The sequence below is a fragment of the Crotalus tigris genome, unplaced genomic scaffold (genome assembly GCF_016545835.1).
Source record: "Crotalus tigris isolate CLP2741 ecotype Arizona unplaced genomic scaffold, ASM1654583v1 scf7180000017672.2133156, whole genome shotgun sequence".
Taxonomy (NCBI): domain Eukaryota; kingdom Metazoa; phylum Chordata; class Lepidosauria; order Squamata; family Viperidae; genus Crotalus; species Crotalus tigris.
This window is the reverse complement of record NW_024096557.1, coordinates 72,218-99,462: the sequence shown is the minus strand read 5'-3', so window position 1 is coordinate 99,462 and position 27,245 is coordinate 72,218. Positions and strand designations below refer to the sequence as shown.

The following is a 27,245-nucleotide window of genomic DNA, read 5'->3' as shown; positions in this document are numbered from 1 at the left end:
TTTGAACTGCCTCCAAGTACTTGGAGAACATTTTATCACATCAATGGTTGATTGTATGTATGTATGTATGTATGTATGTATGTATGTATGTATGTATGTGTATATATATATATATATATATATATATATATATATATATATATATATGTTTTCTGAGGTTTTCGCGGGTATTTGTATGTAGGTCTTTGGTTGTTCGGGTTTTCTCCCGCGTAAAATTGGAAGTGTCTTGGCGATGTTTCGACGAAGTCCCATTCGTCATCTTCAGGCTGGTGTTTTCAGCTTCGTGCTTTGAGCTGCTCAAAGCACGAAGCTGAAAACACCAGCCTGAAGATGACGAATGGGACTTCGTCGAAACGTCGCCAAGACACTTCCAATTTTACGCGGGAGAAAACCCGAACAACCAAAGACCTACATATATATATATATATATATATATATATATATATATATATATATATATATATATATATTAAGATGTTAAGTTATATATCATTTTATTGATAATAACTGACCCTGTGTTGATGAATGATTTGAGTCAATATCTCCATGTAAGTGTTAAAAAGGAGTGCATTACATTCTGTAGGACACACAACTAAGAAGTCTAGAGCTGTAATCCTACATCCAAAGTTCCACCAACTAAAACTAGTCCATTACCATGCACCACAATGTGCTCCTCTTCTAATTTTTTTAAGGAATTCAGAAGAATACATTGCCATATGGCATCAGAAGTCACTGAGGAATCAAACAGTACCAGAAAGGTCACTGTCTCCTCATAGGTAATCTACAAAGTGTCATAGTTCCGACAGATGAAGAACTTCGAAGCATTATTTACCTTAAAGAATCTTTATTTGAGTAGCAACACATTGGCATGTACATAGTCCAAGCCAAAATCTGGTTTCCCCTTCCCTAACCACATAATATCAAAGGACAATTCCCTCCTCTGACTAACAATCATAAACCACATTCTCCAATTAGTTTGAAATGCTGGCTTTCCCACCAGTTCTACAATCCACCAATTCTTATCATCTCTTATTGTGAATAACCTTGGTTCCCACCATTATACATTATTGTTTTGTCTAGCTAAACTTCCAAACACATTCCTCCCCCTCCCCTCTAGTATCATCTAATTCTCTCTAAGAGTAAAACATAAAGGAAAGGAAAAGGGGCGTTGTCTTACCTGAATGCTTTTTCTCAGCATGATGAATAGAGAATCTACAAATGGGTTAAGTGTGTCCTCTAGTCCAATTAGACCAAATCAGTCAAGTTGCCACATGCTAGGCTAGGTCCCGCCCCAGTTTCAAATAGGGCAAAGCTAATGACTGTATGGCATGCTGGCTCCCAGATCCCTGACACTGGACCTGACTGCAGACAAGGGATGGGGGTGGATTCTCTATTCATCATGCTGAGAAATGGCGTTCAGGTAAGACAACGCACCTTCTACAACATGAAGAACGGAGAATCCATGAATGGGATTTACCAAAGCCCTCTAGTCCCTATGGGTGGGAAGCAGACTGGGCCTGTGTCGCCGTCGCCGGCACTACCTGCTGTAACACCCGTCGGCCAAAAGAGGTGTCCGCAGAAGCAAACTTTTCGAGCTTGTAATGCTGCACAAAAGGGGAAGGCGAGGACCATATTGCTGCACTGAAAATATCATCTATGGATGCTTGTGTAGCCCATGCAGCAGATGTAGCGGCACTACAGGTGCAGTGCACTGTCAGATGACTTGGAACTGGCAAGGAGTGCGTCTGATATGCCCCCATGATACAGGCCTTGATTCACCTGCCAATGGTAGCAGAAGAGATCTTCTAACCCTTAGAGGCAGGTTGGAATGAAACAAAAAGGGCTTCCGACCTGCGAAAGGCAGCTGTCCACTTGATGTAATAACGCAACGCCCGGCGGACGTCAGAGTATGCCATTGCCGTTCCAAGTCATGAGAAGGGTTAGGACAAAAGTCCGGTAACACAATTTCTTGTGCCCTGTGAAACATGGTGTTAATTTTGGGAGTGAAAGAGGGGTCCAGCTGCAGGACCACTCTGTCTTGGTGAAAGATGCATAAGTCCTCTCTGACAGAAAGAGCTGCCAGCTCCAAGATGTGTCTAGCCAAGGTAACCGCAACCAAGAAGGCCACCTTGAGAGATAGGGACCGTAAGTTGCAGGTTCTGATGGGCTCGAAGGGTGACTCGGTAATGGCCTGTAGGACCCGCGATAACTCCCAAGTGGGATACCGATGAACTACGGCCAGTTTGCTGTTCGTGACCCCCTTGATAAAGGAATGGACCCTGGGGTGCTGAGCCATTGGCACCAAGTTGTCACATCATGGAAAGGGCCGGAAAGGAATTCTCCATTCTTCATGCTGGAGAATGTTGTCAAAGTAAGAACATCAGATGTTAGCAGCGTTGACACAAAGACAATTATATTTATAGATAATAATAGGCTATACATAATCTACACAATTACTTAGGACTCATGGGTGTAACATATCTCAGATAACTTGGAAAACTGAACTTCAATCAACTCTTTCATATTTGGCTAGCTGGTATCTTTCTGTTTTGTAAATAAGTTTAGTTTTCCAAATGCTTAGCAAATTCCACACAAAGGTCCATCAAATTAGAACCTGACTCAGAACAGGTCTGCTGGATGGTATTCTGCAGATGTAATAAGAGCAAAATGTTGTTGACATTGTTGAGGCCCCAAATGAGCTTTTATCCCGTCCATTTGAATTTTTTCCTATTATCTCATTCTATGCACTATTTGATTCACTTCAGGTATAATTTTGTCTAGGGTTTCATTATTTTGCTTTCCAGCAGACAACCATGGCCTCAGCAGAGCTATGCCAACCACAGTAGAACTATGCCTACTAAGCGGTTCCGTCAGACATCTTGGGTGTTCCAATCTGTTGCCTTCTATTTATTACAGAGCAAATGATTGATATTCCTGTCTTTCCTCCTTATTCATGCAAAGGAAAAATTTGCAATACTGAAAAATGTTTGAAAATATTCTAACAATAAAAATACTGAAAGAGACTTACAAAGAATGGAATCAGAAAATATTAGCCACAATATCAACAATGTCAGTGAAATCTGCTTCTATTAATAGACAATGTCCAAAAGATGTTGTTGAAGAAATAACAATTAGAATAAATTTTAGCTGACAACATAGATGAAATTAAAAGGGATTTACACCTGACAAATAAAGGATGGGATAAGAGATGAAAAGATAAATGTCTGTAGCCTTAGATGGTGTGAAGTTATCATTAAATTTATTTATACTTGTGATTAAAGTTGAAAATAATTTTATAAATATTTTTTAACTTCCCTTATTATATTCCTTTTTATCATTCTTCTCTTTTTCTTCTTTCTTGCACATTTTACTTCTTTCTATCCTTTTCCCCTTTACATTTAGTCAGTATTAATATGTGTTTGTGTGTGTGTGTATCTATCTACCCAGCCACATTTTATACACACATACACACACACACACACACACACACACACTTAAGAAACAGTGAAAAAATTTGCTCAAGCAAGTTCCCTAATGGTAAAACAGTTAAGGATACTTTACATATGTAAAGATATTAATTAAAAAAACTTTAAACAAAGTAGTAGTTTTTAATTTCAATGTAGCCATGAATTTTGTTTAAAGTTATTGTGTGTTTCTCCAAATTTTTAGAACAGATTATTTGTAGCAACAAATAAATAAATGATCTCCAGCAAACATTCCACAGTAGCACAGAACTAGTATGATAAATCATTATATAATTAATGCATGGATTACTGTGACATGCATGTATTTAGAAAAAATAAAATCAAGTAACAGCTATACAGAGTTATAGCTATCACACAATTCAAAACTGCTGTTTAGAATCCAGTAACAGAGAAAAATGGTATGACGTTGTACTCACTTAAGAGAAAGAAATGTTATCAAACTTTAATCTTATAATCAAACTCTAAGGTTTATAACAATATGCAGAATTCAAAGTATATTATTTAAAAAATGCAGGTACCAATCACAGAGCTTCACAAATATAAAAAGAAATATAGCTGAGTAGGCACAGTGGTTAGAATGCAGTAGTGCATTCTAACATCCAGGATTTCAATCCTAATCGGTTCAAGGTTGACTCAGTTTTCCATCCTTCCAAGGTTGGTAAAATGAGGACCCAGACTTTTGTAAGCAATATGCTGAATTTGTGAACTGTTCAGAAAGTACTGTAAAGCACCAAGAGCGGTACATAAATCTAAGTGCTATTGCTATATATCTTATCTGCACAAATCACAATGTACACTTAATTATTCCAATTAACAGAGAAAAATGCAAAGATACTGTGTGACTAATCTAGATATCAGTGTACATATTCTTTACAGAATGTAATAGTCACACAGATGTTTGCCAAATAATAATGCACATCTAACACAACACCATTTGCACGATACTACTGCAGTGTAAATGAACTAGAGAACTTAGAATAAACCTTAAACATGTAATTATTGAATAAATACACTGTTATTTAAATATATTATCAATGCAATTTTACTAGAATGAATGACAAAATAATTGCTTTTACATTGCTTTTCAGTAGACGTTAAGCTTTGCCCCATGTGTATTAGTTTGGCAAAATTCTGGACTTAGTAAAAATATTTCAAAATTGTTTTATTATTATATCCATATAATACACCATTGTTTGTTATAATGGCAAGGTGGTAATGTTCAAAAACATTTTTTCTAAATCAATGGTGGGATTCAAATATGCGAACAACTGGTTCTCTGTGTGGATGCCGCTTCTGGGAGTCCATTCTGGGTCTGGGCAAGAAAAAATTAGCTACCGATTCTGCCAAACTGGTTGAATCCCACCACTGTTCTAAATGCATATATAGTAGCTTCATAAATTATACTTGCAAATATAGTGCATATAACTATTTCTCAGTCTATCTATTACATCAAAACAATAGTTCTACTGTCTTCTATTTAAATAGTTGCTAGACAAAAAAGGAAACAAAAGACTTACTTGCTACTTCCAGTGATGCATTGTGACTAACGGCTTCACCAAGGTAATTCCTGGCTACACAGACATAAACTCCTTCATCAGGCCTACTTTTGCGGCCATGAACTATACGTAAGAAAAATAAAGATCCAGTCGGTAGCAACATCCGATGAGAACGAGGATCATCTTTATCAGTTTCAACCCTTTCTCCTCCTTTGTACCATTCAATCGTTGGAACTGGTCTGCCTTCAGCCTTGCAGTTCAGTGTTGCTGGTTCTCCTTTAGAAACAATTAAATCCGAAGGATGTTCGATAATTCGAGGTGGGAAATCCTCTTGACGAAGACGTGAACCTAAAAATGCAAATTACATTTTTAATTTCTACTAGTATTAAAATGTTGAAGCTTGGATTAAAAAAAATAAACCACAAAGATGCCCTTTATAATTATTCTTAATTACCTTAAATAGTTACCAGCAATATGTTAAGGGTGATGTATTGTCAATCTAACTGTCAGCTGTAATGTGAGTCACGTTGCAGTCTTAGCTCTATTGTGAAGTATTTTATGTAAATAGCAAAATAAATTTACTTAAGTGATCCTTATCAATTGGGAATTCATACATTTCTATTTTCTCAAATTGAGAACATGAAACAAAAGCTTAAGGATTTTTCTTCCTTTCCTGTTTATTATTTCCCATTATGTTTAGTTTATTTTAATCATTGCAATGTGTGTAGTTTCTTACTGTATTCTCTCTCTCTCTCTTTTGACTGTTGTTATACTTTACTAATACAATTAAGAGGGAAATGTTACAATCTTAGTCATACTGTTTGTCAAGCAGTTTTAAGAAAAAGCTGTCAATCTGAGATTCTGGTTTCAATCTGTATAGTTCAGTGGTTCTCAACCTGTGGGTCGGGATCCCATTTGGGATCAAACGACCATTTCACGGGGGTCACCAAACACAGTCCGCCATTTTTTCCCCTTTTCCTTAGCTGTGCTACTCCCTTTTATTCTATTGGCTTTTGAAAGCCAATAGAATAGACTCTCTATTCTTTTGCCATGCTGAGCCCGCCAAAGGTCCCATTCTGCAAACGGTGCTGCACCAGTTGAGTAGTCCTCAACTTACAACCGGTTGAGTAGTCCTCGACTTACGACCAGTTGGGGGTCGCGGCATTAAAAAGGTTGAGAACCACTGGTATAGATTAACAACAGTGCAATTAAATACAAACTGTAAATTTAATTTCAGATAAGCAATAAATTATAGTGGTAGGCAATGAGATGCTCTACACACAGCCTAAAATAATCTTGTCATCAATATGAAAGTGATGGTGTTCACACATTACACTAGCACATGATCTTTTCAAGAAACATTATTTGGTGTATTTCAATACCACACTAACACATGAATTGTGCTTTGCAAGGCAAAATAGATTATAAATATACTAAATCAAACCAGACTGTATTATGGCTTACTGTGTTTCTCCAAAAATAAGACCCATTTTTTTTTGCCTCCAAGAGGCAACAGGTCTTATTTTGGGGTGGGGTGTCTTTTCCACCCACCCCTGGCACAACAGCCCCACCCCAGCTGGCCCATGTCTTCTGCGGCTGAAGAAGCAGCTTCATTCTGCAGCTGAGAATGGAGCTCCAGCCTACATTTGCAGTCAAAGGCTTTTCTGGAAGGCCACTGCAGCTTAGAACAGAGCTATGTATTGAATCCATAGCTTGGTTCTTCATTGCAGTGACCTTCCAGAAAGGCCTTTGACTGTGAAATGCAGGCCTGGGAATGCCACAAAAGAAGTGGGCTGGCGATGAGAGACCTGGTTGCAAGGTGAGTGGATGCGGGGCACGAGGGGCAGCTCCAGTCCCCCCCACCCACACCCTAGCTTGATTTTACATGTGTGCCACACCCTAAAACTAGGGCTTATTTTTGGGGTAGGGCTTATATAAGACACACCCACAAAAAATCAAGCTAGAGCTTATTTTCAGGGTAGGTCTTACTTTTGGGGAAACACGGTAGCATAATCCATGCACAGCAAACAGAACCTCATTGAAAGTGAAGTCTAAAACATCCAGATGATATCAGATGCCTATCCTGGTCTCTAGCAGTGTATTACTTCTAAAACTGTAGATCAGGGGTCTCAAACTGCTGGCCCGCGGGTCAGATGCGTCATGTGGAAGCCACGTTCACCCCATTGCCGGCAATGGCAAAACCAGCCCGATATGTTGCACGACATCACATGACATCGCAAGTTTGACATGCCTGCTGTAAATACACTTGTCAGACAAAACACTAAAATTCTTAATATGAATGTTCCTAATTACATATTTTAAAAAATCAGCTTAATTTTATCCACAGTTGTATCACCCTTTCTGTATGTCAACTGAAACAAGATTTTAACAGTTCACCTATTCATAAGTTAATGAAGTCTGTAGTTAGGGACCATTTTCTTTATTCATCTGATTAACCTGAATATGCAAATCAAAGGAAAAAGGAAAGCAGAAAGGTTACTTTTCTGACCCATACAGCTACATGTTCCTGGCTTAGTAGCAAGTAGATAAATATTTTGATAATGCTTACTAGCAAATATTCAAGTCTTTTAATGTGCCATATTACAACTATCTTCCAAAGCTGCTGCTACTATAAGGAAATAGTGCATTGAGTCTGAATAGTTACTCTGATTAGGAAACCAAACCCTGAAGCTAATTGAAATCATTTGAGATAATGTTGCTCACTATGGATAAACAAAATGGTGATACCCAATTTCTCTACAGTAAGATACTACAGCAGTCAAGCCCTCCAAATCCCCATTAACCCACTAAACTGATCTCCAAGTCCCTGAATTTACTGTTGTGATGTGTATGTGTGTGTGTGTGTATGTGTGTGTATATTACCAGCATAATTTACTAATTATACTATTCTTGGGTTTCTTTACCATTTGTATGATAACTATTATGCTCCAGTAATTTGGTAATTTGGTCTTTTGTCAACAAAAGTAAGTATTAATGACAGAATTGGTCCATATTGATTAACGCTGGATTTATGGTGGAGGAAGACTTTGATCTAGAGCAGGGGTGTCAAACTGGTGGCCCCCTGGCTGGATGCCTCACATGTAGGCCATGCCCACCCCAGCTCTGCAAAGGCAAAAAACATCATGATATATCACAATACGTGACATGATCAAGTTTGAGACCTGTGATCTAGAGCTTCACTTTTTTTCTTCGTTTTGTTGTACAATTTCTCCTTTTCTGCAACAAAGTTGGTGACTCATGACCCTGGGACAGTGCAGCTGTCATAAATATAAACCAGCTGCCAAGCACCGAAATTCTGATCACATGACCATGGGAATGCTGCAAAATTGTAAGTGTGAAAAAGGTCATAAGTCACTTTTTTCAGTGCTGTTTAACTTCAAATAGTCATTAAATGAAAGGCTGTAAATCTAGTATAACAAAATAATTGCAATGTTGTATTTTGTACAGTAGCATACAGTTGTATACATGTCAACCTGAAAAGAAAATTTATTTCAGACTTGATCCTGAATAGATATATGCAGGTTTGTGTTGACAGAAATACTGCAAGTTTGTAAGTACTATAAATACATAGTAAGCAACTTAAGTGAGGAAATATAACATAAAAGAAACAAAGTCTAGTATGAATTAAAGGATTTTTCCAGGAAGGAAAAAGGATAAAAGTACAATTTATTAATTCCTTTCCAGAAGCTTCTTTAAAAACCTATTACGTAGATACTGCTGAGTTTTTGTGCTTGATTTATATTCAAACATGCAGTGAAGGTGGGGTTTTGTGCATGGTTTTCTACTACATAATAGTTACAACCATACAGTGGTTTACAGAGCTCTGGGTTATGTGAGTTATTAGCTCCTGTGACAGAAAGCAGAAAAGCAAAATTTTAGGAGCAATTTTGCAGACACATTTATACTTTTAGAAAACAAAATATTTCAAATAGCCTTTTAAAGGATTAGTAACAAATCCCTAAAGGAATGTGGCCAACCTCAGTCATAGTGAAACTTTAAAGTTAACATTCTCAACATTCAAGAAGCATTAGAAAACTCCAGGTTAATGAGGCACTAAAGAATAAAAGGTGTGACCCTTTTGCAGGTAAATCAACATGATTATACCCTAATGGAGTCTGTAATCTAAGTGAACAGTCTAACCAAAATACCTTTAAACTTTCATTGTCACTGAGGAAATGGGAATGTAAACTGCATAGAAATAATCTTTCATTTACCTATTACTTCTCCATAACATTTAACTGAAACAATATTTATTTTATTTATTTTATTAAATTTATTTTTAACTTAATTCTTTATTATTTCATTTCTTTTAAAATAGGAAAGGATATTTGGGAATGCACTAAAAGTCTACCTAGCCCAACATCCTCTTCCTCAGTACCAACGAAAATAATATGGCAGCCTACAAGCAGAAAATTAGTGTAATAGCAGCCACTTACTTACTGAGAGATATATTATTTTGGCTGTGGTTTGTTCCTCAAATTTGTTTTAATATAATTCCTGAATGTTTCATTACCAAACTAGGTAACATCATCAGCAGGATTTTCTTGTCCTATTTCTCTTTAGCTCATAAGCATCTTGTGTGCCGGTGTGGTCAGTTGTTTGGAGCTATATTTGAATTCCAAGCAGCTGATTGATTCTCTTGTGGATTGGCACTCAAAAGGTCTGGTTTCTTACATATTGACATGTTGGACTGCCAGTTCAAAGTTTCAAAGTTATATAGGTGTAAAGTTATTGAGACCTGATTTTCCACCAAAGGAACACTTAACAAACATAATGATTTAGATCCAACATATCAATCGGAGTTTTCCACCCCCTCTGATGAAGCTTGAGCTGCCTAGCAACAAATGGATTTAAAAAAAAAAAAGGCTGCTGCCTGCTTAGGAGGCAATTTACAATACTGTAGTTCCTGAAACCTGAAACAGCTGATTGGCAGCTGGAAACAGCCTGCAGCAACAGCAGAAAAGTCTCTCACTTCAGGCAGCCATCGGAGGAAATAATAAGTCAAATCTTCGTTCATTTAATGACCCATTTGATTCAATTAATGAGTTTGATTTTAAAATGTTGTAATATTGAGTCTGATTCATTTGACAATTATGAGCCTAATGTGCAGGCTCTATTAGGCTCATACTTCGGGGACTACCTGTAACTCTGTTTGGAAAAAAGTGTTATTTTCTCATAAGCAGTAATTTATTTAATCAAAGACATGGTTTATAGCAGGATTCCTAATAAACTTAGGGACATACTAGTAAATCCTCACTTTCCAACCTGTCACTGAATATACAGTCATTGCTGCATCCTCACAGTTACATGATCATGATTGGAAACCAGCTTATTGCCATTGTGACTGGCAATAAGCAAAGTCAATGGGGAAGGCAGCAAGAAGTCAAAGTCACAGTTACATTATGTCACACTTAACAACCATGGGTGATTCACTTAATGACTGTAACTGGAACTGACATTGTAAGTTGAGTACATGATGTCATTAGGCAAGGGACTCACCGTTGATAAATGAGGATTACCTGTTATACTCTTAATATTATTATATTATTGTATTATTATTTTCTCCTATGTTCTATTATCTTTTTTATAGATTAATCTGTTACACTGGTTGACAGTCAGTTTTAAGTGCAAGTCAGATCTCCCCATCCTGAAGTTGTAAACCTCTTTTAAGTCCCTGACATGTGAGAAAAAAAGCTACTGAACAATACTGGAAAAAGTGTTAAGGAGGGGAAAGCAGTTGGGATACATTAAACCTAATATGGTATGCAGCCATTCATATTTAGATGTAAATAGACAGCTATTTATTTTTATTCATCCAATCAATCAATTTAGGTTGAAATATAAAAATAACAATCCCCATAAACAGCAAACAGATGGCAATTCCAATCAACACATAAACTACTGTTCACGCAGCAAGGGCTCTGATCACCTCCCATAGCCTGGGAGAAGAGCCAGACATGAGGCCCAAAAGGCCCTTGAAACTAATATGAGGGGAAATATCACTCTAATTCACAATCCAAAACAGAAAAAGAGGAATTGCTCAAAAAAATAGAAGAGATAATAGATGTGGCAGGAGTGCCCAATGCTTCAAAACCACACAGATGCATTCTATACAAGAGGCAAGTCCATCTCAGTTGAGTGTCCTGCCTGAAACCCGAGTAAAAGGGAATATGTAAATCAGTGAAAAAGAATTCTTCCTGATACCAAGGAAGGAGGGAGGCAGGGAGGGAGGAATATATATCTGCTGAATTCTATGGGATGTACTGCCATAAAAGTATGTATTAGATTGCAGCATGAGTCTCAAAATCTTGTTCTTTCTTGATTATTAATTATAGGGACTTGTGTGGAAACTGTTGATGTCATCAGTAGGAACAGAAAGCTATGTCAGCAAGTGTAAAACATGCACTATGATTATAGTTTGACTTCATGCTAGATAGATAATTGAACTTATTTTAAAATCTTGAATAAGTTTTCCTAATAACATTTGTTTAATCCAATATCTATTTTGAATTTTTCTATTTCTTTCATCATCTAATACTGTAAAAGTAGCAGCATAATTAATCTTTTATGACGTTTCTCAAAAAAAAGTACCAAATTGTCATAGATGGAGGACCATGATGACCATTTTCAGGTACGATGGGACATATGCTACCCTATGGGATGTATGCTACCCTATATGTACAACAAACTGATCTAAACATGTAAATGCCTTTTGGATGAGAGAAGTCTTGAAATCATTTGTAGACAAGATCATTCTCATATATTTTAATTTCTGATATTTATTTTATTTATTTATATCTCACTTTTATTATTTTTTTACAAATAACTGAAGAAAGTGAACATATCCAACACCCTTCCTTCCTCCTCCTATTTTGCCCACAACAACAATCCTGTGAGGTGAGTTAGCTTGAGACTCACAGCTGAGTTTCATAGCTAAGTATGTACATTTCATTCACACATACAGGTAGTTCTCGGCTTACAACAGTTTGTTTAGTGACCATTTGAAGTTGCAACGGCATTGAAAAAAGTGACTTGTGACCATTTTTTTACACTTCTGACCATTGCAACATCCTCAGGATCATGTGATTTACATTCAGGTGCTTGAAAACTGGTTCATATTTATGACGGCTGCAGTATCCTGGGGTCGTATGACTCCCTTTCGCAAACTTTCCAAGCCAGATTTATTTAACAACCATGTTACTAATTTAACAACTGCAGTGGTTCATTTAACAAATGTGACAAAAAAGTCGTAAAATGAGGAAAAACCCACTTGACAAATTTCTTACTTAAATTTTGGGCTTAAATGTGGTCGCAAGTTGAAAACTACCTGTTTTATATCTATGAAATTCTATATAAATAGGTACAATTGTTTTAATATGCTTGTTATAACAATCAATGATCTGTAGTTATCTGTAGTTGCTTAATATTTGTTTCTGATATATGTTCTTACTTAAGAAATGAAACATATTTTCCTTTTCACTCTATCCTCCTTTAGTTCACCAGAATTCTTTTAGCACCTAGCACAGGGGTGTCAAACTCAATTTCATTGAGGGCCGCATCAGCATTGCAGTTGTCCTTGGGGGACCGGGTGGGTGCAGCCTACTGGGTGGGCATGGATGGAGTGGCTGTGACCTACTGGGTGGGCATGGTCAGCTCTACACTGTTCGCGTCAAAGGTGCCTGTGGGGGCCTGGGCAGGAGTGGGACAGATCTGAGGGTCTCTGGTAGAAGGGGGTGGGACCGGGGCAAGTGCCAAGGCATGGTGCATTTCTTCATTCCTCGCAAAGGGTGACACCTCTCCAGCATGCACCCAGGGGGTGGGGCCAATGTGGCAGGGGCTGGTTGCTCGCTGTTTCTGGATGGCCTTGTGGAGCTAAGACTGAATGTATTTCAACATAGATGGCCACTACAAAATTGTACCTTGGCTCCCGGCTGGCCTGAGCCAGGGCCAAGGCAGCAGGGGCCGTTCCCCCACTTTTTCCAGGATGGCTTCGCAGGCCACATTGAAACCATTTCGCAGGCCGCATCTGGCCCCCGAGCCTTGTATTTGACATGTCTGACCTAGCATATAATAAAATAAACAGAGTTTAGTGACAACCTATATAAATAAAAATATGTATAGTGATGTATAATCTCAAGACTATGAATTCTAATAATAACCATCATTCAGATGTTCTCAGTTACTTCTGAATTGCACTGAAGACTAAGTAATGCAGAAATACCACTCTGCTTAAATAAGTATTCATAAAACTAAGCAAGATTTGATCTCAATGCATCCCCCCACTGAAAGAATTTACATTCTCACATCACAGTTTTCTAGAAGAACAAAATAGTTAAAGGATATTAACTGTAAAATGAGCTACCACCATTTCATTTTCTGTCCAGATTTCCTCAGGGTTTTCTTACTGCCAATTCAACATTGTCAACATATCACATTATACAGAAAATCTGCAGTGCACATTTAATTATCTGAATTTTTCCCCTTTTTGCACGCACAGTTACCATCTGTATAAAATATTGTGTACAGAAGAGCAACAACAATTGGGGGATAGCTTGGGGGAACATTTTGCTAAAAAATGAACAGAGGTCACGGGAGTGGTTGCATTGCATAGACAGATGGTGTCAAGACACCACTTTATTAGTCAAATTTGGCAGAGGAGGGATTATGGCTACTTTATAAAACACACTAAAACTTAGTATGTAATTTAAACAGAACACATTTAAAATATTTAGTTGCCATTTGGTAGATAACATCTCTTACCGACATATTGTAAATCTAGCTATTGTTCATTTCAGTTTGCTTATAGCTTCCTCTATAGATGCTATTAGGGAATGAGCTCTTAAAATATAAAGAAGAAATTAGACTCAAAGCTGAGCTCAACAGATGATAAGGCGAAATCTCATGTTTATTACAAAGCTGTGATGCATATTTGTTCTGGAGTTTCTTGGGTGATTTTCGGAAAAAAAAACTCTTTAAATTTTTAACAGAGATGACACAAAATTACAGAATTTCAAACAATTAACTTTAACAGTTGTGTCACCAGACTCTAGGGTGGTAATAGTTTACTGATTTAATTAATCCACACAAATAGAACATAGTTTATATAGCATGGATTATAGTTTATGTACTATATGTGAGCCAAACCAGTTGAGATTTGTTAAACAAACTATGTTTACTAAAGTATATGAACCAAACAACAAAAGCTGCTAGAGGAACATTATATATAAAAAAATGAGAAACTGAATGAAATTTGACAGATTTTTTTGTTAAAGTAAGAATAAATGTGGTTCATTAATCAGCATGTTATGCAAAAGGTTTAAAAATTAGATATAACTTCTTAAAATTTGGATTTCTCTATTTTGAGATTTCTAATATCCCATAGAATTATTCCATAAATAAAACAATACTGTGATGAAATCTAAGTTTAACAATTCTGATGGCTCAATTAAACAAAATGAGAAAGAATATTTATAAAGCCCTGAATTCTTGAACATTAAATGCCTATCATTATTAGCAGTATTAATATAAGGCTACCACATTAAAATGTAGGGTAAACTGAAATTTTAAATTTAAAATTTCAATTTTATTGAATTAGTATTTTTGTTCCTAAAAATAATTTAAGTGACATTAGTTTTTAATATTATTGATTTATGAAATTATCTGTTTTAAACTGTATATCAAACTAGGACCAACTTGATAATTAACCGACAGTTACCAATATTCTTACAAAGCATGACCTGGGGACCCAATACTTTTAGAAAGAACAAGGCTATGAATAACTGAAAGCAATACTTGTATAGTAAGAAATGGCTCCTTTCCTTTCAGCAGAAAAACAGCAATATTACTTATATTTTCCTTATCCTTATGTCTTCGTCATCACCATCATCTACTGCTGTTTTGAGTTAATCTATAAATCAAAGTGTTTCATATGATACATTGTTCCTAATTAAAAGCAGCATTTTGTCTTTTAAACAACACTGTGAACCTTATTTGAAGAACATTTTTTCCACTGGCATGCCACAACCCACAAAAGTAGAAGGAAATCCATTGCAAGCTTTTGGGAAAGGATGAAGCATTACTACTGGCTAACTAGTACATTATGTCTACAAATGAAGCCAGATGTTTGTTCTAACATTTTATTTGCTGTGCAGACTGCTACGGGTAGTAAAGAAGTATTTAAAATGAGCCTTTGTTCATTATATCAAATGTAAAGAAATTGGGAGGGGGCAGGAAAAAAGAAAAGACACAGCATCATTATTTGCCACAGACTAAAGACAGGACAGCCTTTCCTTGTTTTTTTAAAATCATTCCAAAAGCAGATTGATTATGTGCCATCAAGTTGGTGTCAACTCTTAGCAACCACATAGATAAACCGTTAAAAGCAAACATACAAAACCAGACTCCGCTATTTATTCAAATTCTTAACACTCCAGAATCTGTAAAAGCTATTTATTCAAATACTAATGTTCAGGGATATATTTTTATGGACAACGCTGGCACCCGCTAACTGATTTTGAATGATTTGTGGCTGAACTGAAACATAAACATCTCAGCTATTTTTATCTGTATGTGGAGAAAAATGGGCATTTAGACATGTTTGATATGATTCAAAATAGATTGTAGGGCCAGAAGTGGCTTTGATCCCTGGACAACATCTGGCATTGGTAACAACTGAGGAAAATGAAAATAGTAGGGAAGATGGGACGTGTCAACTAGTAGTGAATTGTGTTAACAGCAATGAAGCAACTGGGAGTGGATAAATGGTAAGGCAGTGGACTAGTCAGGGAAGATAGAATATGCCAATGCTATATTGAGTCATCACTGACATATAAGGAGATAATAGAAAGGGATGGAACAAAAAAATACAGATAGAGAGGCTGATGGGATATGCCATTTTGAAATTGGTGGACTCATTGGCTGAAGACAAGCATGGAAAGTGATGAAGAGATTTAGAAATAGTGGGCCAATAAATATGCCATGTTGAAAAGGACAGGAGAGAGAGGCAAATTGGTTCAATTTTGCTCTATCTACCTTATAAAATAATTCCAGAGTCACTTAGAATTAGTCCAGGTTTCTGCTTTGTTTGATCTGAAACACTTTAGTAGAACTGCAATTCACTGTTTGATGCTTGTTTGTTTGCTTCAATTTGAAACAACATGTTTTTATTAGCAATTCAGTTGATTGTTATAGGTACTTTGAATTAGCTTTGAAAAATAAACAGAAATAAAACAATAGCCTCTAGGTTTTTCATATGCACAAATAGATTTTATCACCTTGTATAGACAGATGGATATGAACAAGATTGTTATAAGAAAAAATAACGATCAATGAGGCCTGGTGTTTAGAGAATTACAGCCCAGTTGGGTGTATATTTTAAATCAAACTCTTTTTTCCATAGTTAATACAATCTGTAAATATACTTAGATAAGGCTATTTTGTTCACTTGCAGAACATACCTTATTTCAAGTTAATAAGATAAATAGGAACAATCTTCTTATGCAGGCAGAAGCTTTTCGACTATTCCGGTAAATTTCTTATTATTTAGTACTTAATAACTGTCGTTCTATTTCAGCAGTAACGGTAACATATCCTACTTATAATTATTCCACATTTTAGAATTTCAAAGCAATGAATGAGACAAAGAGATAAAAAATACAGATACTTAAATAAATAAAAAGGCATCCAATAGTTAGCTGTGCTTCCTGTGCAAAAAAGGTTATTTGTAACATATGGTTGTCTAGCCAAACTGTTCCACAATATACCAAAATCCAATTACTTATATGTTATAAGCTATGCTGCACATTTGCATGTTAGATTAACATAATGTGTCAGCTTTCAGTTAATTATCAGAAAAGACCAAATGGTCATGGAAATTAACAACATGGGCACTTAATAATTTGTTTTATTCAATAAATTACAGGGGGAAAATTTGTTACATGCAAATTGAGATTTTGAAATATTTTAACATTTAGTATTTCCATGAATAATAGCAATGATCAGTCCTGAATCTCCTATATATAGTTTACATTAACTGTAATTTAGACAAACATGTTTATACACTTTAAAGAGCTTTCTTTAAATTGTTCTCATCTAATTAAGGTAAGAGCAATGATGCTACAGGTATTATTTCATCTCAGTCTAACTCAGTAGTTCTCAACCTTTTTAATGCCGTGACTCCCCAACTGGTCGTAAGTCGAGGATTACTCAACTGGTCGTAAGTCGAAGACTACTCAACTGGTGCAGCACCGTTTGCAGAATGGGACTTTTAGCGGGCTCAGCAGGGCAGAGACAGCCTGGACAATTCCTACTGGCTTTTGAAAGTCAATAGCATTAGACTCTATTCAAGAGAGTCTATTCTATTGGCTTTCAAAAGCCAATAGAATAAAAGGGAGTAGCACAGCTAAGGAAAAGGGGAAAAAATGGTGGACTGCGTTGTTTGGCGACCCCCGTGAAATGGTCGTTCGACCCGAAATGGGTCCCGACCCACAGGTTGAGAACCACTGGTCTAACTAAAAATAAGCTACTTTTGTATGCAAGAAAATAAGTATTCAGAGTTAAAGACACAGAATTTCTAATATTTATAGACACATAAGTGGATGCGTTCATTAAATTAAATATTCTTCTGATTCAGCGTCCACTTAAATTTCTGTGCCAATTCCCATTCCTGTAAGTCACGTATAAGGCTATATATTAGCTCTTCTTCCTAGATAGGAAGACAAGAGTTGCTATTTCCTAAAGCCAAAATTTTTCTTTCAAATTGTGTAAGAAACTATTTTATTAACATCCAAGTTACTATGATTTCATTTAGATAGGATAAGCCAAAAATCAGTGTTTTTTTTCACTGAGGCTGATCTTGAACCAAGATGTCCCCAGTCCTTGTAGCATGTCAATTACTATACAAACTTCCTTATGAATGGAAATGGTCAGCCATCAAGTCAAATCTCTCTCTCTCTCTCTCTCTCTCTCTCTCTCTCTCTCTCTCTCTCTCTCTGTGTGTGTGTGTGTGTGTGTGTGTGTGTGCTAGAGAGAGCGCATGTATGTATGTAATCTTAAAACATAGTTAAAACAAAATGCTTTCACTGATCAATATTAGGGTTAATGTCTTGTTGTTGCTAATATGTAAACTATTTTAATCAAAAAAGCTCACAGATTCCCATATAAATCCACAAGAGGCTATGGTTTTATTCCTACTGCTAGTGAGAGCCTTACTAATTGCACCAGCAAGCACGGTATTATTACAAAAAAGACCTATTCTTCAGAGTAGCTGAACCTTGGAATGGAGAAGAAATAAGGAACAATGTATCAAAGCAGTCAAATACAACTTGACATGGGGGTTGGGAAATAAAAGAATGGATGACTTTAAAAGAAGGTTTCATTATAAAATGAGGCAAAACATTGTAATTTTTAAATCATGCAAATAAAAATAGAAATTTATTATATTGTACTTCATCTTAACTGAATGAATATAATTTGATTATAAACTACATTACAGCATTTACTTTACTGTTCCATTTAGCCATTAAAACTCAAAGATCTAAGATTGAATAGTTATTAAACTATGTTTCACAACTACAAAGGTTAAACACAAAAGATTACATTTTTTTCCAATGGCATTTAAATGCATTCAATTACTATCAGATCTTCCTAATATTAAGATTATATTTGGAATAGATAAGCAGAATGCTTTAAATGCTTTCAATTTTAAGCATTAAATAATCCAGTAATCAGCATTCAAATGTTCGAAAGATGCAAATTATTTTTATCCAACTGGTAAAAATGCCTGCATAGTTGTAACAGAGTTGTTACAGAGTATGGTTACATCATATTTTAACATTATTTCTATCAGTACCAGATTGTGCAAGTACAACTGATAAACTAAAGTTACTTTAGCATTTTGATTGCTAACTGTGCTTAGGACAATCTCTTTCAGAAGGTCTATCATTAAATTGAATCCTTCTCAGTAGTTTTTTCCACGTATTTTTAAATTTTATATCTTATTAAATGCTAGTCATTTTTAATCTTATTACTGTATCATCTTAACAATATTATATCTATGTTGTGATATAATATATAATATGATTTTAAAAGAATCCAAACTATCTTTAACACCCAACACAGAACCCTATCAAACTATTATCATGTTTTCAAACATAAACAAACACATGCAAAATTGCTCTTCCATTTACAATGCCAAGTAGGAAGTTATTTATCTGAACTACAATGCTTCTTTTTTTAAACTAACTTGCATGTTTGCTGTCATTTCAAACTTGAATATTGTTGAGAACTTTCCAGTTTAAACTTGTAGAAATGCTATAATTAAAAAAGTGACATTTAAATAGTGCATTATAAGTAATTAATTATTCTCTGATATATAGGATACAATTTCTTCCAATAACCCTGCAAAATCAAATAATCATATAACAAATCAGTAAAAAATAAGCAAAGTTCAGTAAAAAAATGAAAAAAAATCGAAAGAGGCCTATATACTTGTACATGCCTAAGTGAATGAACATACTGTAACTTGGTTTTCTGAATGCTGTATTTAATTTAGGAATATGTTGCACAACTGAGGTATCGTTAAATGTGAGATATGCTTTCATTGCTGTGGGCAAGACCTACAGATGAAACCAGTTAAGTTTAGAACATTTTAACAGGTGTTAAAAAGGTCTTTAAGATATTTAAGTCCTCAAAAACAATCTTGATTTAAATCAAATTGCCACTGATAACTTTTTATCTACAGGTGGTCTTCTACAATTGGGAGCACAATTTCCACAATTTCCATTTTTAAACAAGTTGTTAAGTAAGTTATTCCGGATTTTGCAACTTTTTTGCCATGGTTTTAAGTGAATCACTGCAGTTATTAAGTGAACCATGTGTTTATTAAGCAAACCCAGCTTCTCGCTGGGAAGGTTACAAATGGTGATCAGGTGTTTTTGAAAGACATTACAATTGTGTATATTATCTAACAAGTTATATATGTGTATGTGTATACGTGTGTGTACAGATAGACACACACACACACATATACATACACACACTCAGATACTAGTCAATCATACTGGTTGTCAAGTACCTGAGTTCTGAATATGTAATCATAGGGATGCTACAACGAGAAGCAATCATAAGTATTTTTAATGCCATTATAACTTCAAATGGTCACTAAATGAATGGTTGTAAATAAAGGATTATCTGCATTTCTAAACATACCAATTGATCACTAAGGGATGGTAATTTACAACTCAATAAACACTTTAAAAATGGCAGTACTGTAAATTTAAATTTGATTTCTTGCATTTTAAGCTTCAGAAACGTTCAGCAACAGAACACTTAAAACATTAACTTCATTCTTCCCTTTGCCCTGCCCTATCTTTACAAACTTTTTCCCCCTTCTTTCTTAATTTCTATCAAGAAACTACTGATATTCTTGGTTCAAGTTCACTATTACATAAACAGCATATTATTTTGTGTTCACTCACTTTTGAAATATAATGTTATCCTATGCTAAATGCATTTTAGCCAACATCAGATCTGTTTATCACCTAGGATTCACTTTGTAAAACTGAACAAGAATTGAAATCCTTTCTTCTTACACCATTCCATTATATATCTTATAATAACACATTCTGTTTGTTGGAAATATTCCAAAGGCTTCAGAAATCATGAAGATGTATAAGAAACAAGAACAGTTTACTTAATATGTTAATCTTAAATTGAGATTAACTCTTTGTGGTGAAAACACACTTCACTAAAATATGATCTGATCAGAAAAAATGCTTTAATTTCTCATGTCATTAGACAGGAAGATTACTGGGCAGTTAGATGGATGGTCAAAGGGACTGGTAACTAATCAAAGATTTAGAAAATAGGAAATTATTCTTTCCCTGACTTCTCAAGCTTTGTTTTCCTACAGTCCCAGCAATAGGATAGTCCCTATCATCTTTTCCTTTACGCTCTGCATCTAGGCATATTTCAGTTACTTATTTATTATAGGAATAGTGGTGTGAACCACAAAATTCAAATCTTACAGAGCATATTCAATACAGTATCCATTCAAAACTCTTTCCCATCGAACTGATATGAAAATACTATTGACTTAATCAACCTAGACTTCATGCAATCATCACCTAGTATTTCCAAAAATACAATTACAAGGCATTTGACATTTATATTATATAATATCACAGATTCCACTTTCTCTATTATCCTGGCACTCCCTTAATCCAATATTCACTGCAAGATGTACAAAAGACTGAAATAAGATATGGCTACTGCCAAACTTCTAAGTTCTATTTCCTAGTTGTGCTTGGTAATGGGAGCTATTCCATGCTCTTACTTTGGGCTATATTATCAAATTTTCCATTCTTTCTCAGTAGGAGGGAACTAGTTCCCAAAAGAACAGGGAGGAAGCTTTAATTTATTTTTTCACTATTGTCTTTTCCTTTGGCTTGCCAATCTTTTAATATAAGCAAGCAATTTGTACATAAATTTCACAGTTTTTACTGCCCCCAATAGATCATTCTGTCCTTTGTGACTGAAGATTAAGATATCACTACTTCATTAGGTAGATATGAAATGGAGAAAAATTCATTGTGTGCAGTTTGGCTGCTGAATTGTCTGCTATGCCACTAGCTAGCTATTCAGTCCAAACTGGAAGCTAAGAAAACATTGAAAGTGCTGCAACATGTTGCTGTTACTGTTCCTTTGAGTATCCCAGAATTTGTGCAGTTCATTTCTTACAATACACAATTGTAAGAATACTGCAATTCTATTTCATAGATTCATGTCATTTGAAAAAATAATTTTGGCCATCAAATCAAAACAGCATTCCATATTAACACATTACCAGGATGACAATTCAGCCTCCACTTTAAAACTTTCATTCTAAGGACAACTAATCCTTTCCCACTTAACTTGATGATTGAGGCAATTATAAATATTTACTCAAACTTTGTTCAAATGGTCCTCTTCCTAAAAATAATAGTATAATTGTTGAGAAAAATAATTTATTAAATGCTAGTTGAATGTAAGCATATACAATTGCATTCAAGTGTTACTTTTATAATAATAATAATAAAGTTGGAAGGGACCTTGGAGGTTATCTGGTCCAACCCCCTGCTCAGGCAGGAAACCCAATACCATTTCAGACAAATGGCCGTCCAGTCTCTTCTTAAAAATTCCCAGTGTTGGAGCATTCACCACCTCTGAAGGCAGGTTGTTCCACTGGCTAATTGTTCTAACTGTCAGGAAGTTTTTCCTTAGTTCTAGGTTGCTTCTCTCCTTGATAAGTTTCCATCCTTTGCTTCTTGTCCTGCCTTCAGGCGCCTTGGAATTATTGGTTTTCAAAGAATAAAAGTTGTTAGGAAGCTCAAATGCAATATATGTAGGCCTTACTCAACAAAAGTAATTAGGATTGGAATTTCTGCCACTAAGTGATAGGATCATAAAGCACAACATCATATGACTGCACTGTTCTGCAACACAAAATCTGGCATTTCTTGTTTCTATTGTTAAATGAATCCCATGCCATTGTTAAACAAAGACGTCATGTGGTCACCATTTGTATTGGTTTCCCATTGACTTTGCTCAGCAAAGAAAGTCACAAATGGCAATCATGAGACTATGGAACTCTGTGATATTGTAATTGAGATCATTACATGATCTCAGGAGCACTTTGACCAACATAAGTCTAAATGGTACCAGTCATAGGTACCATTCATTTGGCCCAATCATAGGTGCAAGAAGTCACTGAATTAATGGTTGTTAAATGAGAACCAATAATAATTTAGGACAATATTGACAAAAGGGCTGAAAACATCTCATTTAATTAATTCGTTGCAACTATCTTCATACAGTTGAAATTTATGTTTTACTGTATGACTGTAAGGAACTATATTACGAATATTTATCTCAGAAATTGAATGTCCTGTAACTCTTCTAAGCCTTAAGCTACTGCAGGAAATTAGTATTAATTATTGTTTTAGCATTTAGAATTATTTTAGATAATATACAGAAATTAGCTTATGGATTCAAGACTTTTAAAATCTTTTAGATTGTATTGTTTTTATGTTTTGTTAAAATGTTGTATGCTACCCAGAGTGATGTATGTGAGATGAGCAGGTACATATATACAAACAATAACTAAATAACATTTAATATAACAAATTTCATTAATTTTCAATTAAAATGTAAATTAAAGCAAAAAAAATTATGTATGACAAATCATACATAAAAACTTTCATGTATTTTATTCATGCTTTAATAAAAAAAGTTTTAAAGTGCTTTACTCCATTACTAAGCCATTCATGTTAGCTTTCTGTGTAATTTCATTTTTCTTTCTATATAATTTCAAGAGTTCATATTCAAAAAACCAATAACAGGCATACAAATTTACAGTTTGTCTTTGAATTCCTTAGTGATAAGGAATGCAAACTCATTTTAAATGTGTAGATATAATTGCCTCTTTAATATTTTTTAAATGTGAGAATTATATTTTCAATGTTTTTTTCTATGTGAAATTTAAAGAAATAGAGTGTCAACTCTATTTCAATACTACCCAATTTTCACCTTTCTCTCATTACAAATATAATGAAAGGAAGAAAACAAGAGTTTCTTTGTTTGTGTACATTAGCTCAAAGCTGTAAAAGTCGTTCAGTGGAACTTTACTATGTTTTCACGTTTCTTTGCTTGTAACAACATTCTAGTCTCTAAAATTACATGGAGTGCAGCCAGACTAAGGTAATCACCCTTCACTCTTGATTCATAAGCTAGGAGAAACTGCTTTCTTTGTATTACAGTAAAGAGGTAATTTCCTCAATTTATTACCTTTCTTCTTTAAAAAATAAATCTGGCAAAGAAAAAAAGATATTATATGTACTTACATCCTGAAAACTAAAAATGTATGCAGCTTGTCCTAATCAAAATCCCCATTTTTCCAGATAAATATTTCATACAAGAAACAAAATGTCATTAATATTAAGCAAAAAAACCCCACTGCTATCAGTTAAGAATCATTTAATAAATATATATTTAAATATAAAAAACATTTCAATACATTTTATGTATCATATTTCTAATCCACTATTAATGCATGGAATAACTTCCTCCATTTTTATTCTCATAACAATTCTAGTTGGGCTGAAATACAGTGACATATTAAAACCTTTCAGTAATCTTCCTTAGCTAGATGTAATTTGAACATCTATAGCATGAGAAAATAAAAGTTCATGTCAGTTTACTAGCAATGTATTTGGTAACAAAATTGTCATGTATTCCCATAATAAAGTTGGAATATACTTTAAAATCAGTAGTATTAATAAATTATATTTGAAAACAGCCTTGTTCACATGGGACATAAAAACAAAAAGAGGAAACTAAACAATTGCTTTCAACTTTACCTTATCAATCTACTCTTTCTACTGAAATATTTCTTAAAAACAGGGTAGTAACACATTTAACTATATGGAAACATTATATGGAACACAGATTTTAGTTGTCGGCATAATCATCATCCTTTCCAGAATCTTTTCTCAAATTTAATATCACTATATACAGTATTTTTTAAGATGAACCAAATGGTTTCTAATTCAAGGAACTGAATTTAAATGCTTACTTCTGCTCAATGGCCTGTTTATAACTTCAAGATTAGGATAAAGGTATTTCCTCCAAAAAAAATTCACAAAACATTATATATTTAAATTAGCTGTGCAGATTTTATAAAGAGCTATTCTGGCCACCAATTTCAAATATATTTAAAAGGTCCTTCCTTCCTTCCTTCCTTCCTTCCTTCCTTCCTTCCTTCCTTCCTTCCTTCCCTTCCCTTCCCTTCCTTTCCTTTCCTCCCTCCTGTCTCCATATCTTTCTACCTATTAAATCATGTCAGCTAGAGTAGGTCCTCTACCAGAAGACTGAAGTTTGAGGTCCTATGCAATATGTCAACTGTTCCTATCCTTTTTGGACAACTCTGATATTATTCCTGTGATGTGTTAGAGCCACTTGCCCAGTTTGTGAGTCATAGCCCTGAGTGTTCATACTACCACTCGAGCCACTTTGACCTTTACTTTCCAAATCTTTTCTAGTTCCTCCTTCCAGCCCTCCTCCACATTCTCACACTCTTCTTTCCTGATGTTACCGTCTACATCTATCACCACCATTGTCTTTTGTTCCTCATCTACTACCACGATGTCTGCTTGACTGGCCATACCTGCCTGTACATCTGAATCTGGAAGTTTGACAGGATCTTAGCTTTCTTAATCTCCAAGATCTTCTGTGCAATCACCCATCTGCACTTGGGAGGGTTTAGCCCAGGCACTGTACAAATATTCCCATGTGCAATGCCAGCTACTTAGTTATACTTTTCAATATATGCTGTTCCTGCTTGCATCTATGTGTTGGACATCTCTGAGGCCTCTCTGAATAGCCTCAACTCTGGGTCCTGTCTAATATGGTAGACCCCTGATTGTATACATCTGGTGTTTTTGTGCTTCGATTATCAGTGCCTCACTGTTGTCTTTTAGTCCAGTTTTTTCCAGTCACTGGTAGGGTTTTGCAATGTCTGTCACTTCAGCTATCTGTTGATAGTACATTCCATGCAGGTTCTTGTCTTGACATTGCACTTTCTCTACTTGATCTTCCTTCCCATGTCTGCTGCTGCCTCAGACATTCTCTCGGTAGTTCATCTTTGGGTGCCATCTTAATGATGTACTCCTGGAAGCTGTGGGTTTTATCCATGGCAGTGACATTCACCAGATGCTACCCACCCTCTTTCCAACTGGTGTACAGCCTCTTTGTGTTAGAGTGGGTGGAAATTTCCATACATTGTGAGGAGAACCCAGGTCTTCACATTGATAGTTTCTGTGTCCTTTTTTGGCCAGCTCACTGTACTGGTAGAATATCTAATGATTGGCAAGGCATTCATGTTGATTGTGTGGATATTTTTATTTCCACTGAGTTTGCTCTTTAAGAAACGTATTTTTCTTTGGTTGTACATGTACTATTGACTCCCTTGCTTTATTGTGGTTCCCATCTGACTTTAAGATTACAAGCTACTTGCAGCTGGCCTATATGTCTGCTATGCAACCTGCTGGTAATTCCACTCTTAATTACCTTTCTTCTCTTAACTATTATCTGGCCACACTCATCCAATCCAAATGATGTTCTAATGTCCTCTCTGGGTGTCAGGTAGATCAGCAAGTCAATATCTCTTTTACTCTTAGCATTCAGCTTGATATTATCCATGTAAAGGAGATGGCTGGTGGTATTCCACTCTTGAACTTGTATCTATATCCAGTTCTTGTGATTATTTGGCTAAGGGGATTAATACCAACACAGAACAGCAGCAGTGAAAGTGCATAGTATCTATATCTAAAGCATTTTTACACCAACCTTTCAAGCTGTATTTGTTTTGCTCAACCAAGAAAGTGAACCTAAACAACAATTTCCCTTGAGCGTATAATGAACTACCAACAAAAGCTGCTCCCCCTGGAATGGAGTTCTTCAACAATTAAGATATGAATAAACAACTGCCTATTTAAAGGTTGTACATCTTACAACATATATTACTATAAAAATATTAAGTAAACTGTAAAATATCTTTGTAAACAACATGTTTGATACATTAAAGCTGGAAAATATTTCACAAACAAACTTATATTGTTTTTGTAATAATAAGAGAATACAATTATAATTTCTGAAAGTAAGGTTTTATATTTTATTTTATTAACCTTGATGGTTTTGCTTACTTTTAACTATGCATTTTAATTACTTTAATTGTTTAATCATTTTGTATAAAGTAACATTTTCATGTTACTTTTCCTATATGTAAAATTATCTGCATCTTTTTAAATATTGTTCACAGGAACTAAGTTTTAAGTATGGTAGATGCCCTAAACATTAGTTCTGTGCTAGAAATTTAAATCTGTTAATCAGTGCAGATAACACACAAACTAAATATTATTTGGGAGAAAAGCAAAAAAATGTATAGCTTTTTTGTCCTTTTCAATCTTCTTCAGTAAATTGTCAACTTTAAAACATAAAACCTTGACTCATGTACCTTCAAATACTAAATACATAAGTACAGATAATACTAAATATATATGCCTGAACACTTTTTAAAAAAAAAAATACATTGTGCCTCACCCTATCCCTGTAAAATATATTTCAACGTACAGAGGCCTCTATTTAAAATTTTCTATATTGTAGCTTTTCAAAATTGGAATGGTGAATTATTACTTTGAGGCTTTTGCAG

The 27,245-nt window shown here is 35.1% G+C and overlaps 1 protein-coding gene across 4 annotated transcripts in view; it reads right to left on the bottom strand.

Annotated features, from left to right (window-relative positions):
• The window catches only part of ROBO1 (roundabout guidance receptor 1), a 256,970-nt gene that overhangs the window by 218,931 nt on the left and 10,794 nt on the right, over positions 1-27,245 (bottom strand). For all 4 annotated transcript variants that reach the window (XM_039337209.1, XM_039337208.1, XM_039337206.1 and 1 more), the window contains exon 2: positions 5,003-5,329. In XM_039337209.1, the coding sequence (XP_039193143.1) occupies positions 5,003-5,329 (327 nt within the window). The remainder of the gene's footprint in view (positions 1-5,002; positions 5,330-27,245) is intronic.